Source organism: Schistocerca piceifrons, chromosome 8 (genome assembly GCF_021461385.2).
Source record: "Schistocerca piceifrons isolate TAMUIC-IGC-003096 chromosome 8, iqSchPice1.1, whole genome shotgun sequence".
Lineage (NCBI taxonomy): Eukaryota > Metazoa > Arthropoda > Insecta > Orthoptera > Acrididae > Schistocerca > Schistocerca piceifrons.
This window is the reverse complement of record NC_060145.1, coordinates 270,897,464-270,911,738: the sequence shown is the minus strand read 5'-3', so window position 1 is coordinate 270,911,738 and position 14,275 is coordinate 270,897,464. Positions and strand designations below refer to the sequence as shown.

The following is a 14,275-nucleotide window of genomic DNA, read 5'->3' as shown; positions in this document are numbered from 1 at the left end:
AAAGTTTCTCCAGCATTCATAATCATTGCTCACACTGCAGTGAGTGACTATTCCTAAACCACCGTGCCACATAGTCATTAGGCTTCTGGGTGAAACGGCCTGTAGTAGAGAGCGACCTAAAAGATACTGAGTTTTCCCTTCTGTGTTGGCACAAGATGCCACTTATGAAAAGAAGATCCATAATAAATTTTAAATTTCTTCATACAACTTGTAGAATGTGACAGTTTTTTTAGTTAGTTAATTAATTGTGTGTTCCTCAGGTCATAATTGTGACCTCTGGCAATGATATAGAATGAGTCAATTTAATTGCTACTACATCTTCTTGGTGAAAGCTATGATAACATGGTGACATGCTGATTATTTCCATGAATGACTTAAGGTGTGTGTGTGTGTGTGTGTGTGTGTGTGTGTGTGTGTTGTTTTGTCTTGTTGGTATACAGTAATTTATAGCATAAAGTCTTACTATTAATGTTCCTGTTTTCAAAATGTGATTGATTTGAAACAGTGCTCTGTTAGGCTGTTGCCAGTGCGCCCCACTGTTTCAAAGAGCTGTCTTTAAGAGTGGACACCACGTATCATCCTTTTTACAAACTTCTGTTCAACAATCACTGTATTTCCAATACAAGTTATGCCAGAATTTGGTGCTTTAAGGCATTAGTGAATGAAAATATGAAAAGTAACTAAATTTTTTTGACATCTTCTTTTCCAAATTCTGATATTCATAACACAAATGTTGTAGAACTTAGATTTTTAAGGTTATTTTCCAACATGTAACTTCCTGTTTAGGTTCTTAACAACACAAATACCAAAGAATTTAGAATATTCAGTTTCATTATTGATGTACTTGTGCAGTACTGAATTTCATGTACCTACAGAACTGATTCATAGTGAGCTATATTGTTAGGAAACTAATGTTTGTCAGTAATGAAGAACTCTTTTTAGATCATTAATGAAGAAAATTTGCTTTGATTTTAAAACCAGCATCATTGATCAATTTAAAAAGTTAGGTCAGTTTAGTTTTCCGTAAATGAGAACAAAGAGGAAAGTCTTTACTGAAACCATTGTGATTAGTCTCATTATGATGATTTAGGTTACTGGCCTTGAACAGCGTCATTGTCATTTGACATGATACCCACATTGATTTACTATTTATCTCTACAAAAATCAATTCCTCTTCCCAATCTTTATTAAGCACTTTATTTTATTTTCACTTCATAGACAGCGTAGTAACTGTAAGGACATCAGCAAAAATCACAGTTTTACTTTAACAGTGTTACTGTATGGGGGACAACAAAACCATTACTGTTGACAGGAGTAACTGGTTAACTGCTGTGTATAGTGTTATCAGGATGACAAGAAGATTGTGTGTGTACAGCATTGTCAAGTGACAAGAGTCACATTAGACTGAGGCAGGAGCTGCATGTGGTTCACAAACCGTGTTGTGGCCACCCCTGATATATATTAACAACTACTAATGAGATCCAATATTGACCTTGTTGTACACTGTAGTGATTATTACCCATTCTGAAAATTATATTTTAGCACTCTGTGTGTTCCTTAGTGCGACAATCTTCATCCATTTTACGAGGTGCATTCAAGTTCTGAGGCCTCCGATTTTTTTTCTCCCGACTGGAAAGAGATAGAAACATGCGCATTGTTTTAAAATGAGGCCGCGTTCATTGTCAATACGTCCCAGAGATGGCAGCACCGTACGGCAGATGGAATTTTACCGCCAGCGGAGAGAATGAGAACTGTTTTAAATACTTAAAATGGCGACGTTTTCCTTACTTGAACAGCGTGCAATCATTCGTTTTCTGAATTTGCGTAGTGTGAAACCAGTTGAAATTCATCGACAGTTGAAGAAGACATGTGGTGATGGAGTTATGGATGTGTCGAAAGTGCGTTCGTTGGTGCGACAGTTTAATGAAGGCAGAACATCGTGTGACAACAAACCGAAACAACCTCGGGTTCACACAAGCCGGTCTGACGACATGTCGAGAAAGTGGAGAGAATTGTTTTGGGGGATCGCCGAATGACTGTTGAACAGATCACCTCCAGAGTTGGCATTTCTGTGCACACAATCCTGCATGACGACCTGAAAATGCAAAAAGTGTCATCCAGGTGAGTGCCACGAATGCTGATGGACGACCACATGGCTGCCCGTGTGGCATGTTGCCAAGCAATGTTGACGCGCAACGACAGCATGAATGGGACTTTCTTTTCGTCGGTTGTGACAATGGATGAGACGTGGATGCCATTTTTCAATCCAGAAACAAAGCGCCAGTCAGCTCAATGGAAGCACACAGATTCACCGCCACCAAAAAAATTTCGGGTAACCGCCAGTGCTGAAAAAAGATGGTGTCCATGTTCTGGGACAGCGAGGGCGTAATCCTTACCCATTGCATTCCAAAGGGCACTACGGTAACAGGTGCATCCTACGAAAATGTTTTGAAGAACAAATTCCTTCCTGCACTGCAACAAAAACGTCCGGGAAGGACTGCGCGTGTGCTGTTTCACCAAGACAACGCACCCGCACATCGAGCTAACGTTACGCAACAGTTTCTTCGTGATAACAACTTTGAAGTGATTCCTCATGCTCCCTACTCACCTGACCTGGCTCCTAGTGACTTTTGGCTTTTTCCAACAATGAAAGACACTCTCCGTGGCCGCACATTCACCAGCCGTGCTGCTATTGCCTCAGCGACTTTCCAGTGGTCAAAACAGACTCCTAAAGAAGCCTTCGCCGCTGCCATGGAATCATGGCGTCAGCGTTGTGAAAAATGTGTACATCTGCAGGGCGATTACGTCGAGAAGTAATGCCAGTTTCATCGATTTCGGGTGAGTAGTTAATTAGAAAAAGAATTGGAGGCCTTAGAACTTGAATGCACCTTGTAGTTTGCTAGAGTGGAAAATCTGAGTTTCTCTAGGATGATGCTGTCAACTGCACTATCAAATTGTTTCAACAAGTCACAAAAAATTCCAGTGGGTAATATTTTGTCATTTAAATTTGGTATGACCTGATTCATGAGTTGAGAAGTAGCATATTCTGAGAGTGGGTAACTGACTAAGAATCTTATTTTGAGAGTATCGGTGAGAAGGATGTAAGTAGTGAGACTTATCAATAATTGTTCATTTCTTACTTCCTTACTTTCTGGTAGAGGCACCTGACGGTAGCATATTTTTTCTGCCTAGAAATATCTCCTGTGATTTTATATGTTGCATGTGTCACTGAATACACTGTATATAAGTGAAGAACAGAGTTTTAGTACTATTCTAGAAATATAATCAACTGCATGATAGTTTTTGTGGTTAAAATGGCTCTGAGCTCTATGGGACTTAACTTCTGAGGTCATCAGTCCCCTAGAACTTAGAAATACTTAAACCTAACTAACCTAAGGACATCACATACATCCATGCCCGAGGCAGGATTCGAACCTGTGACCGCATCGGTCGCGTGGCTCCAGACTGTAGCACCTAGAACCGCTTGGCCACTCCGGCCGGCATAGTTTTTGTGGTTTAGGAGTTAATTACATTTGCAATTTCCTTTGTGGAGCATGGAGTGTCATTGTGATTTACCTGAATGTATCTGGCATTCACACACACACACACACACACACACACACACACACACACTGCCTACTGTGTCTAGGTGTGGAAGCTGGTGCGGAGAGGGTAGGGGCTGGGGAAGCTGTAAAGCTGCTTGTGGTAGCATCCACAGACATGGTGGGGGCCCATGACTGCTTTCGAGATAGGGTTGCTTTGATGAGACAGGAGATACCTATGACTGTACTGGAGTGGGTGGTGTTGGAAGGATGTATGGGACAGGTCTTGCCTCTAGATCTATTGCCATGAGCCAAATGTTTTGGTGCATGGGTGGAGAAGGGATTGACAAGGATATTTCATAGGTTCAGTAGACGGCTGGCATGACAATCAACAAGCTAGCTCTCTCTCTCTCTCTCTCTCTCTCTCTCTCTCTCTCTCTCTCTCTTGCATGAATGTCCACTGACTGACTGGGGCCAAGAGAGAGATGGACCACTCATTTGCATCATTTGGATTGGTCCTATCAGCACAAACTTTTTTGAATTGCTCATGTGGGAACTCTCACTGCAGTATATCGTACATTTCTGTAACCCTCCTGGCCTCAACCTTTGCTAGTCCCTGTCCTTCCCTGTTTCCACTCCAGCACTAAGTAGTCTTCTATTCCACCAACAAACCCACAAGTCTTTTTCGACTTTACTTCTCTCCTTTTCTGCTCTTCTTCTCCCTGACCCCACCATGTCCTTGCACACTACCATGCCTACTCTGCTATTGCTCTCCCTCCCTGCACCAATCTCCTCCTCACCACTACAACCACCAATGCCACCACCACCACCACCAACAACAACAACAACAACAACAACAACGACTACTTCTCTCTCATCAGATGCAGTTGCTGTACACAGTCTGTCCTCATATTTTAGTAGGGCCTTTTGGCCAAAAGCTCTATATGTTGAATAGCAGTCAGTTCTTTTCACAATATCATCATTATTCCATACTGGATTTTCCATTGTTTGATTTTTGCCCAGTGCCTTTTCTTCCTTCCTGCAACATAGTGGTGTTTTCCGTTATTACTATTCTCTAATGCATTACTTTACTCAATGTCCATACTTTTCTTTGTCTGCTCTGCTATGTTTTGTCTGCCTCCTTCCAAATCACACATACTCTGACTTCCGAGCCGCACTATATCCACTTTCTCATCCACATGCAACACACGGCTACCTGAGCATGCTGATTATTGGTGCAGCATATCGTGTCCCACATCATTACTGCCGGTATAATAATCCTAGAACTTCAAATTGATCACTCTTTCTACTTCACTCTCAGACGTTTTTGCGTGTTATTTTCCGTGCGTTCCTGTGCCACATGAACTTGTTGAACCTCGACCTGCCAAACTCCCCCCCTCCATTCCTCTACTTTTATTCCAGAATGTGTGTACTAATCTTCTCTAATCTATTTACATCTGCTGTCCCCTTTCTTCACACATGTCCATCCACTGACCTGCATCCCACATTGTCTTTTTATTTATTTTTCTCTTTTATCTCCTTGTGTTTTCATGTCTATTTAAGTTCGTTTTCACCTTTCACTATCATCCCTACTCCCTCATGTTTCACCTTTTTTCCCTATACTTCATCCATTCTGTTCTTTTTGTGTTTTTTCCAACAGATTTTTATGAGTTTTTCCCATGTATTTTTACATAATTTACATTTTAAAAAAGTGTTAACATATTTCTATCATCAGAATAAAATCCTTTGTAAGGAAAGATCTTTTTTTGCTCAATTCATAAACTACACACATTCATATTCAGCAGAAGCACTGATAACTATATCATTGGGAGCAGTAAAACCACCATCATCACCGATTTGATCAGACCCAGACTTGAGAAGACTCTTATAAAATTGTACGTAAAGAGCAATATCCTTTAGCTATTGGACAGAGTAACTGCTGAACTTATTTCAATGTTCCATTTCACTACATATTTAAAAACCTGTTTTGTAATTTACCAAAGGTTGGGGTTTGACAGACTTTTTTTAACATGTTTAACTTTGTCATGAACTATTCTCTTAGATATATCGCATATTGTAAAGTCTCAATATGTAATAACATACAAATATCATATCTCTGGCTTTCCTTTTGCTTCGGCACTGTATTGTTGAAGTTTCTTCCTCAAAGCTTCAGCTCTTCTCAGATGCAGCTCTTTTTCTTTTAAGGGCGTCTTTCTTCTCAACATTAGTATGGTACTCATTGGATTTTTGAGTATAATGTGCAGTTTATCACAAATCATGCAAGTACCTGACTTTGGTAGTTGAAATCTGATGTTATACAGCTGACAGAGTACCCATCTCTATTGTTTCCACTGACAGATTGAATGCTTCTTTCTTCACTGTACTTTACAAGCTAATCACAAGATAATCCTGTGATATTAAAATCACTGTCAAAATACACTTGTGATATCATTGTGGAAAGCCTGGATTCCATCTTCAGGAATAGAATTTGTACGATTTTCGTGTTTTGCCCATTGATCTTTTCGAGTGTACTTCCCAACTTGTTTTAATATGGACTACCAGAAAAGACACTGTCCACACTCTGCAGTTGTTGATGTATATTGATGTTAAAATGATAGAAATTTTACTTCTGAGAAGAGTGTTTTCACAGGATATGATTTTGTAAGACCAAATAAATGTGTTCCTTCCCCCTCCCCCTCCGAAGTCAGTTTTTCTTCACACTTCTGAAGACAATTACACAGTTGCCCAACAGGGTGCCCAGGAATTAATTCCCATTTATGGTTTCTATTAGGTCAGGCTTCATTTCTTTTTCGCTTGTTTCTTGCCTTCTCAGCAGTACTTCTTTTCTGGTGTGTTGTAGTCTATTTGGTGTAGGATGTGGTGACCTGCTGCTTCCTTTTTCTCTATCAGTGGATGTGGACTGTGATTCTTTCCAGAAATAAAAACACACAAATGTTTGGAGAGAACTAAAACAGGATAAAAATGATATTAACTAACAGCATTTAATGTCAGGACCAAAACAATGCTAACCCTCAGACACCGGCATAGTATGTTTTTATGTTATTGGAATGTGAAATGAAAAAGTAACATCTTTATTAGAATTTGTTATATTTCACATCACATTTATGGTCTCATAGTGTTAACAATTTCCCCAAAATTTTAGTAAGCCTAAACCATTTGAGGTTAGACTGGTGGAAATATAATGTTAAGCCGCACTTCAGGTATTTTATACAATTGATGTATTCCCATGCTTATAATTGGGATTTGCATCACTGTCATCAGTAAATGGATCACAACCATCCTCGCCAAACAGCTATCTTTTTATTTGAATTCAAGATTACAACATAACTGCCATGTTTACTCCATAGGACTGCACTGTTTTCATCCAAAGATAAGATTAAAAATGCCGTAAGACAAAACAATGCATATAGTTATCAGCCCCTTCTAGCAGTAGAAATAGAACTATATGTTACCAGCACATAGTGCATTTGAAACCACAACATATGGCATGTACAGACTAATTTTCACAAAATTGAGGGTTAGCACTTTCTTCCACCATCCCTTTCAATTAATCTACCTGGAATCCCTCAGTTCATTCAGCACTGGAACATTGCAAACAAAGAACAGTTTGTTCAGGACTTTTTATAGCTAAAGGAAGAGGCAGTGAAAATTTTCCGGGTGCACAGCCATGTGGGCATTTTGGGAAATGTCAACCGATAAAGCAGCAAAGGAGATGCCACAGTTTCATCTTGGTGAAACATTTTTTCATGTATCTCAAGTACCTCTTTAACTTGTGAATGTGAAAGTAGTACACTGGATGTTCTGAACTCCTTTCACCTTACGTAATGTGATCCCAAAATTCAACATAATCTCTTTGCTGCTGGTGCTGAATAGTTCATGAGTTACTGTGTAATTTTGTTTCTGCTAAGGCAGAGACACACAATCAGATTATGCAGTGATATTTGTGGTGCAGAGCAAGAAATACAATACTAACTTCAGATGTGGGTTCTGTGTATGTGTCATATAATCAGTGAAATGCTGAGATGAATTAACTTTTTTTTCTCATCATTGGATGTGGTTTCTGTTTTTCAGTTTGCACTTTCTGTGTACGGCGCCCTTTTGGAACGAGCTGAACAACTTTCGTCAGCAGCTGAATCTGTGCAATTGGAGGAGTGGGCAGTTTTTGTTCAAAGACTGGGAGCAGCAGCTGCTGGCCTCCCATCAACACCTCTACCTGACATGCTGCAGCCACTGGATGGAACCCTTGCTGCATCAAACCTGAAGCGTCACTGCCCTCCATGTAGTGGTTGCGAATGGCTGACTCGAGCATTTGGCCCTCGGGATTCTTCCGTATCTCGCTAAGAAAATGGCAGAGGTGTACTTGTGTCCTGGAATTTCATTAATTCTACTGCATGTCTGCTGTTTGTGTGCACATACTTAATTATCCGAAGCTGTTAACCACTGAGAAGTCTCTTGCCCATTTGTGGTTGTTGCACATTAGTTTGTGTATTCCTACTTTTGAAGCTGTAAAGTTAATATGTAATGTTTTGAAATGAGACATGTGATATATGAGTAAGTCTCAGAGAAAACTATTCTGGCAGCTATATATATCTGTAAACTAGTAACATTGATTACCTCATTCTTACATAGTAAGAATGGGTTGTACGATTTGTATCTGTAAGAAGTGATGAAATGACATGTGGATAAGAAGTATGTGTGACTAGTGTACCTGCCAATTCTATACGTGATAAGTCTGATGATACTACAGTGTGTAGAGTGACACACTGTAAAATTAGCTGTTTTTGTTCATTTATTTGATAGATTAATATGTTCGTGTATCGAGTATGTGTGTAATAGTTTTGTGTCCTTAGTCCAGAAAGCATCTATCTTTGTTGCTAAGAGAAGCACATTACAATCACCCTTTTGGTTTCTTGTCTCTCTAACTGGAACACAAAAGAAATTACTTTTTATTTTTCAGAGAGGTAGGAAGATAAACTGTGGAAAGTTTTAATAATAGGGTGCTCATAACTGCAATATAGAAGAAATAATTTTCTTATTCTTGTTGTACATTTATATTATATGAAAATGTATATTCAGTTTAGAAGTTACTACATAGTAATGGAGAATATTTTGTTGATTACAATTGCTCTGCTGTTCGTACTGAAATGTAGAGGCTAGCAGTGAGAAGTCCATTAGTTATACACTATTTCCTGACACCAAGCAGTGGGCTACATGCCTGTTTTTGTCTATTATGTCCTGGGCAATTTGTATCTGAGGTTTGCTTTGGACTAAAAACCATGTAGCTTACAAACTCATAAGCGTTTAATTGCAATGATTGTTTATTTTAAGCTTGATAAAGAGTTTCTGATAGATTTTCTTAATATAACTATTGATTTCTGTCATTATCATTAATGATAAAGACTGTTGAGAAGCCAAGCTTTGGCTGTTTTGTTCCATGAGTTTAACGATATGATGTGAAAGATTATGTTGAATGAGATCTGAATGTTCATTAAAAACCTGGTAGCCATATTAAGTCTATAGTTTTGGGCTCCTATATATTTGAAAACTTAGTAATCAATTTTTAAATTGCTTTGGTAAAATTTGCAGTAATTTTAGATGTTCAGAGTCCTTCAGCTTTGAAAATGGGTGTGTCACTTTCTCAGCTAAAATGCGTATTCCCTCAAATTTAAATGCAGACCTGAAAAATATCATTTATTGATTTATTTACCATTCTGGTATTTGGACACTATTAATATGACTGCATACCTTAACCTTGTTGGAGATGTTCTAAATTTCATTTTCATGTGTTTAGCAAAATGATTGAAACATGTTGGCAGCTAATAACCTATGTTCATCAAGCTGTCAGTTACAAAGTAGCACCTTTCTGCAGTTATAGGAATACTTCATTTGAAAATAGCTTGAAAACCGTCTCAAAGACATCCATATAATTTGTGGAACACATTTTGTGAATTGTAATACGTTTAATTTGGAGTTTATTTCAACATATTTTGGTTTCGTTCTTCTCTTAACCCCCCCCCCCCCCCCAACCCCTCACACAGTCAGTTTTAGAAAGTTGTTGTTTCATAACCTCTGTTCAAAAAATCTGACATTACAGGCTACAAACTGTTTTCAAGGAAAAAATCCCGTATTTATCAGAAGTGTAATGAGCTGACAGGACCAATAAATAAAACAGGTGATAGCAAATTTTGGAAACTAAAATTTGTTACTGCCATGCATCATATCTCATATTTGTCCTGGACTCTACAATATTATCTGTGCGTACTTTCTTCATCTTTGTTCTTTAACTTCCAACGAACTCCCACAAGGTGGTAAAACCATTTTCAGATTGCTGCTAATTCTGTTGTAGTTTCTACAAATAATGATAGATGGTGGTAGTATGCATACAGTCAATTTCAGTTTTGTAATTTTTTTTCTTATGTTTCCAGAGAAGCAAGAACTTCATAGTGTTTTGATTGTCAAGATTTGTAAATATATTCTGTGTTTGTTCAGCATGTAGGCTCAAAATTGAATACTGCCATTCCATATTACATGGCATGTCAATTATGTTTGAGTATAGGTCTCTGTTTTCTACTGAGATTAAGTGTTATAGAGGTGAGCACTGCATTATGGAGGTCTGTAAATGTTACTTTTCTGTACTGTAATTTGTCAATTTTTTCTGGAGCCCAAGTAATGACTTATAAATTGTGTAGATGTATCATTTGCAAAGTTCCATTAGACTTTTTTTTTTCAACACTGATTTTGATTTAAAGGCTGTGTCATAGTCATGAAACACAAAAGTGACATTTTGAATGCAATTATAAGTGTAATTAATTCCTCGAATATTTATCATATTATAGTTTTATTTTTTAAAATGATGGTAAATATTTCGCAAGAAATTTATTATGAGAATAGATTGTGATTATGTTTTGTTTTTAACTTTGATTTGTATGACAGGCTTTCAGTAGTTAAGAAGAATGACCAAAACATAATCTGCTGGCGTTTCAGCTGAAGACTAAGCTTTATATCTGATCATTTTTCACTATTTGTAGTTGAAGTATTATTAATTCACTAATGAGTGCAATAACAATGTTATGTGGCTTATTTTCTAAGACTGCTGTGTTGTCAATGTAATTTGAGAACTTGAAATTTATTGTACATTGCCAGAGAGAGAGAGAGAGAGAGAGAGAGAGAGAGAGAGAGAGAGAGAGAGAGAGAGAGAATTGATTATATGTCAGCAACAAACACTTAGCCAATGGCGAAATGCTGACATTAAAGAATGTGAGGAGAATATATTTGCACCAAGCACACAATTAGTTTTATCTAGTAAACCATAATTCCTACACCACAAGCTTGCTTTCTACATCATAACTATTTGTTCCATGTTATTACGTCAATGCTTGATATTCTTTCATATATAAGGGTTAGTTTCTCAAGGACTACAACTGTTTAAGTAATTCACAAATTATGACAATTTTGTGTGTCAGTCACACTTTATTTCTGCCCTCATTACTGATGCAAAATATTGCTGATTATACTTTGTCCGTGATTAACTAAATTTTGCTGTTTTAATGTCAATGAAACATGAAGGAAGGAAATGACTATGACTTTTTAAGTTCCAGTGTTCGTGGCACAGTTTTGATCTTAGTCCAAATTACCCATCTCAAATTTTTCTGTCTAAAAAATGTATCTGTATACTGGACACTGGACTGTCATCTTTAAAGTAGAGTACATAATTAGTTTTGCCATATTAACTATAATTTGTACTAACTAGTTGGTATGTACTTCAGTTGTCCAAAAGCTCACTATTAATTAACTGAATTTGGTTATTGTATGTATTTTCTTTGTGAGAAATAGTGCCTCTTTCTGTGCTTCAATTTTTCTTCTTCTTTATCTGACTGTTATGATTGTGAATCAGCACCACATCTCTGTTGTACTGAAAATCTTACTGAAAAATGTCTACCAGAGAGGTATCGTTTCGTTCTTCACTTGTAATTTGCAAGAACCTGGTGACGTTTGAAGAAATTTTCATGTTTAATTTCATTAATTTGCTCCGATTGTCTTCAAATTGTTCTCCTTTACTTCAGTCTATTAAAGGTTTGTGTCTACATAATGTATTGATTTCTTATATAGTTTCTAGATTTTGCAGTTTCTTGCTGTAAGTTAGACACAGCGAATAGCATAATGCTTGCCAATATTGGTAATTTATCTATTAGTGTGGTATACTTTGTGATCCTGATGTCTTTCTCTTACTGTTTTGATGAATAGTATGTTTGACATTGAAAGTCATAAATTGAAAGTACCACGCAGTTTCCTTCCTCTCTCAACTTGCCTTTTGAACCTCCTTTTCCTTTCTTTTTATTTTTGTGCAAAATTTCATTATATTCTTTAAAAAAATCTAGAATGTGTATTAATTGATAAATATATATCTATCATCCTTATCAGAGTCCATGATTTAACTTGAAAATAAACATAATTAAAACTTAATTTGAAAAGCAAATACTACCAGAATTTAAACTAGAAGTCATCATCTCTTTTTCTGATCTTAAGTGTAGGGTGCCACCTGCCGCAATGGTATCCTGCAGTTGCAAATTCATCCGCCATAGCCAGTATTGTTAAAATCCTTGTACTGTATCCTGTGGTAATGTTCTTTTGCTACATAAGTTTCCCGAGTCAACCAGCCCACATGCAGTTAATGTGATGCAAAATCTACCATTACAGCGGACTCTGCTTACATCATTAAGGCAGTCATCCTGTCTGCACACCATAATTCATTTACAGTTTATAAGTCTGCTTAATAGCCTGTTGAATTCTGTTTTGATCTTAGTCCAAATTACCCATCTCAAATTTTTCTGTCTAAAAAATGTATCTGTATACTGGACACTGGACTGTCATCTTTAAAGTAGAGTACATAATTAGTTTTGCCATATTAACTATAATTTGTACTAACTAGTTGGTATGTACTTCAGTTGTCCAAAAGCTCACTATTAATTAACTGAATTTGGTTATTGTATGTATTTTCTTTGTGAGAAATAGTGCCTCTTTCTGTGCTTCAATTTTTCTTCTTCTTTATCTGACTGTTATGATTGTGAATCATAAATTTATTGGCAACGTTTTGGAGTTTTGTTCATTGCAGTTATTTCACTTTATAAATTTAAATTTTCAAATTTGGTTTTCCTTTCTGACAGTGGTACTATTTTTTACATTCCAAAAGGCAAAGAAGTGATGGCAAATATTTATATTCATTATAATTTTTTTTATTGTGATAGTCTTCCACTGCTGAATGTAAATGCTAGAAATGCCAAGTTTCAGTATGTTATGAGACCTATGTTGATGTGCAAGGTCCCTGTGGTCAGCTGTGGTAATAGGTTTCATAGTCTGATTAAGTCAGCTAAACACTACATCTAAGTGTTCTTGTTTTCAAACCAGCATTCAAATTGATGGTTGATGTATCAGCTCAGCAAATATTACATTGATGGGCACATCTAAATTCTCAATGAAAACCAGTAATAGAGTAAAGACTACCATTTTAACAAGGTACTGAGTGAAAAACTATAAATGAGTCTTAATAATATTAAATTGTACTTGACAGATCACGACGTTTACTCATTGAATTGTGTGTTTAATGTTATCTTAAGTTCGTTCTCTCTCTCTCTCTCTCCCTCCCTCCCTCTGCCCCCCTCCCCCCTCACACACACACACACACACACACACACACACACACACACACTTTTACAATGATACAAGGCTATTCTGTCAGAAGAGATAAGTCACTTTTTGTACAGAACCTTTATGAAGCATCTTGTCAGTGCAGTTTTCAACCACAAATATAATACTTATTTTTGTCTTTTTATTTGTATTCTTCCATTTTTGTATTTACGATGCAATGAAAGTCTTGCCCATGAAGAAAATTGTCTTATAAATATATGTCTACTTTGTAACATGAAAGAGTACATATGAGGAAATATGGAATTCTTTTTATTTACAGTAATGTCAACAATTGTAGATATTTTTGTATTTTTCATAAAATTTGACATTTTGATTAAAAACCAAATACAAATGATGAAATACTAATATTCTATGAATATGCTACACTGTTTCAGCAGTTTTTTTTAATGCTAGATGCAGTTTATATGAATATTTATCAAAGTTGGAAAAAGATTGAAGTGTATCTTTTAATGAGATATTTTTCTTGAGCAGTCATCTCAAATATTTCCAAATTTATTTATTTGTCAGTAGTAATATGAAACTTTTTAACACTGTTATTGCTGGGATCATCATTTTATTGTAGTGATGAATCCATTGTGTACAATCCTGTGTCAGTGCAAATAGTGCAGTACTTGTAATGTGCTGGAAATGTTTGGTGTAAATTCTGTTTACATACTTATGGAACATTTAATTGCAGTTGATAACTGTAGTTTTAAAATGTTGCTGTAATCTGCACCTTTTACGTATGCCACACTGGAAGCAACTGAAAATCTAACTGTATCTGCAGAAGAGGTGTGATGTCATAAAGATTAATACCTATTTTAAAATTACTGTCACCGCATCTCATTGATATACCTTCTACATTATAGAAATGTAAGAAAATCCACCTGTTGGTTGTTGTTAACAAGATTTTAAACATGTTGAAATATCTATACATGTATAAGTAAATAACTTCTTGTTGAGGAAAAGATGAATGCAGAACGCTTGCACAGGTCCACAAATGTTTCAGCCAGTGAGTTGTGGAAATC

General features: G+C 36.6%; 1 protein-coding gene across 1 annotated transcript in view; it reads left to right on the top strand.

The window, feature by feature from the left end:
- Nucleotides 1–12,354, top strand: part of LOC124711664 (protein PAT1 homolog 1) — a 121,712-nt gene extending 109,358 nt beyond the window's left edge. Inside the window, exon 13 of the mRNA XM_047241855.1 lies at nucleotides 7,635–12,354. Within this exon, the coding sequence (XP_047097811.1) occupies nucleotides 7,635–7,904 (270 nt within the window). The 3' untranslated portion in view covers nucleotides 7,905–12,354. The remainder of the gene's footprint in view (nucleotides 1–7,634) is intronic.
- The last annotated feature ends 1,921 nt before the right edge of the window (nucleotides 12,355–14,275 follow it).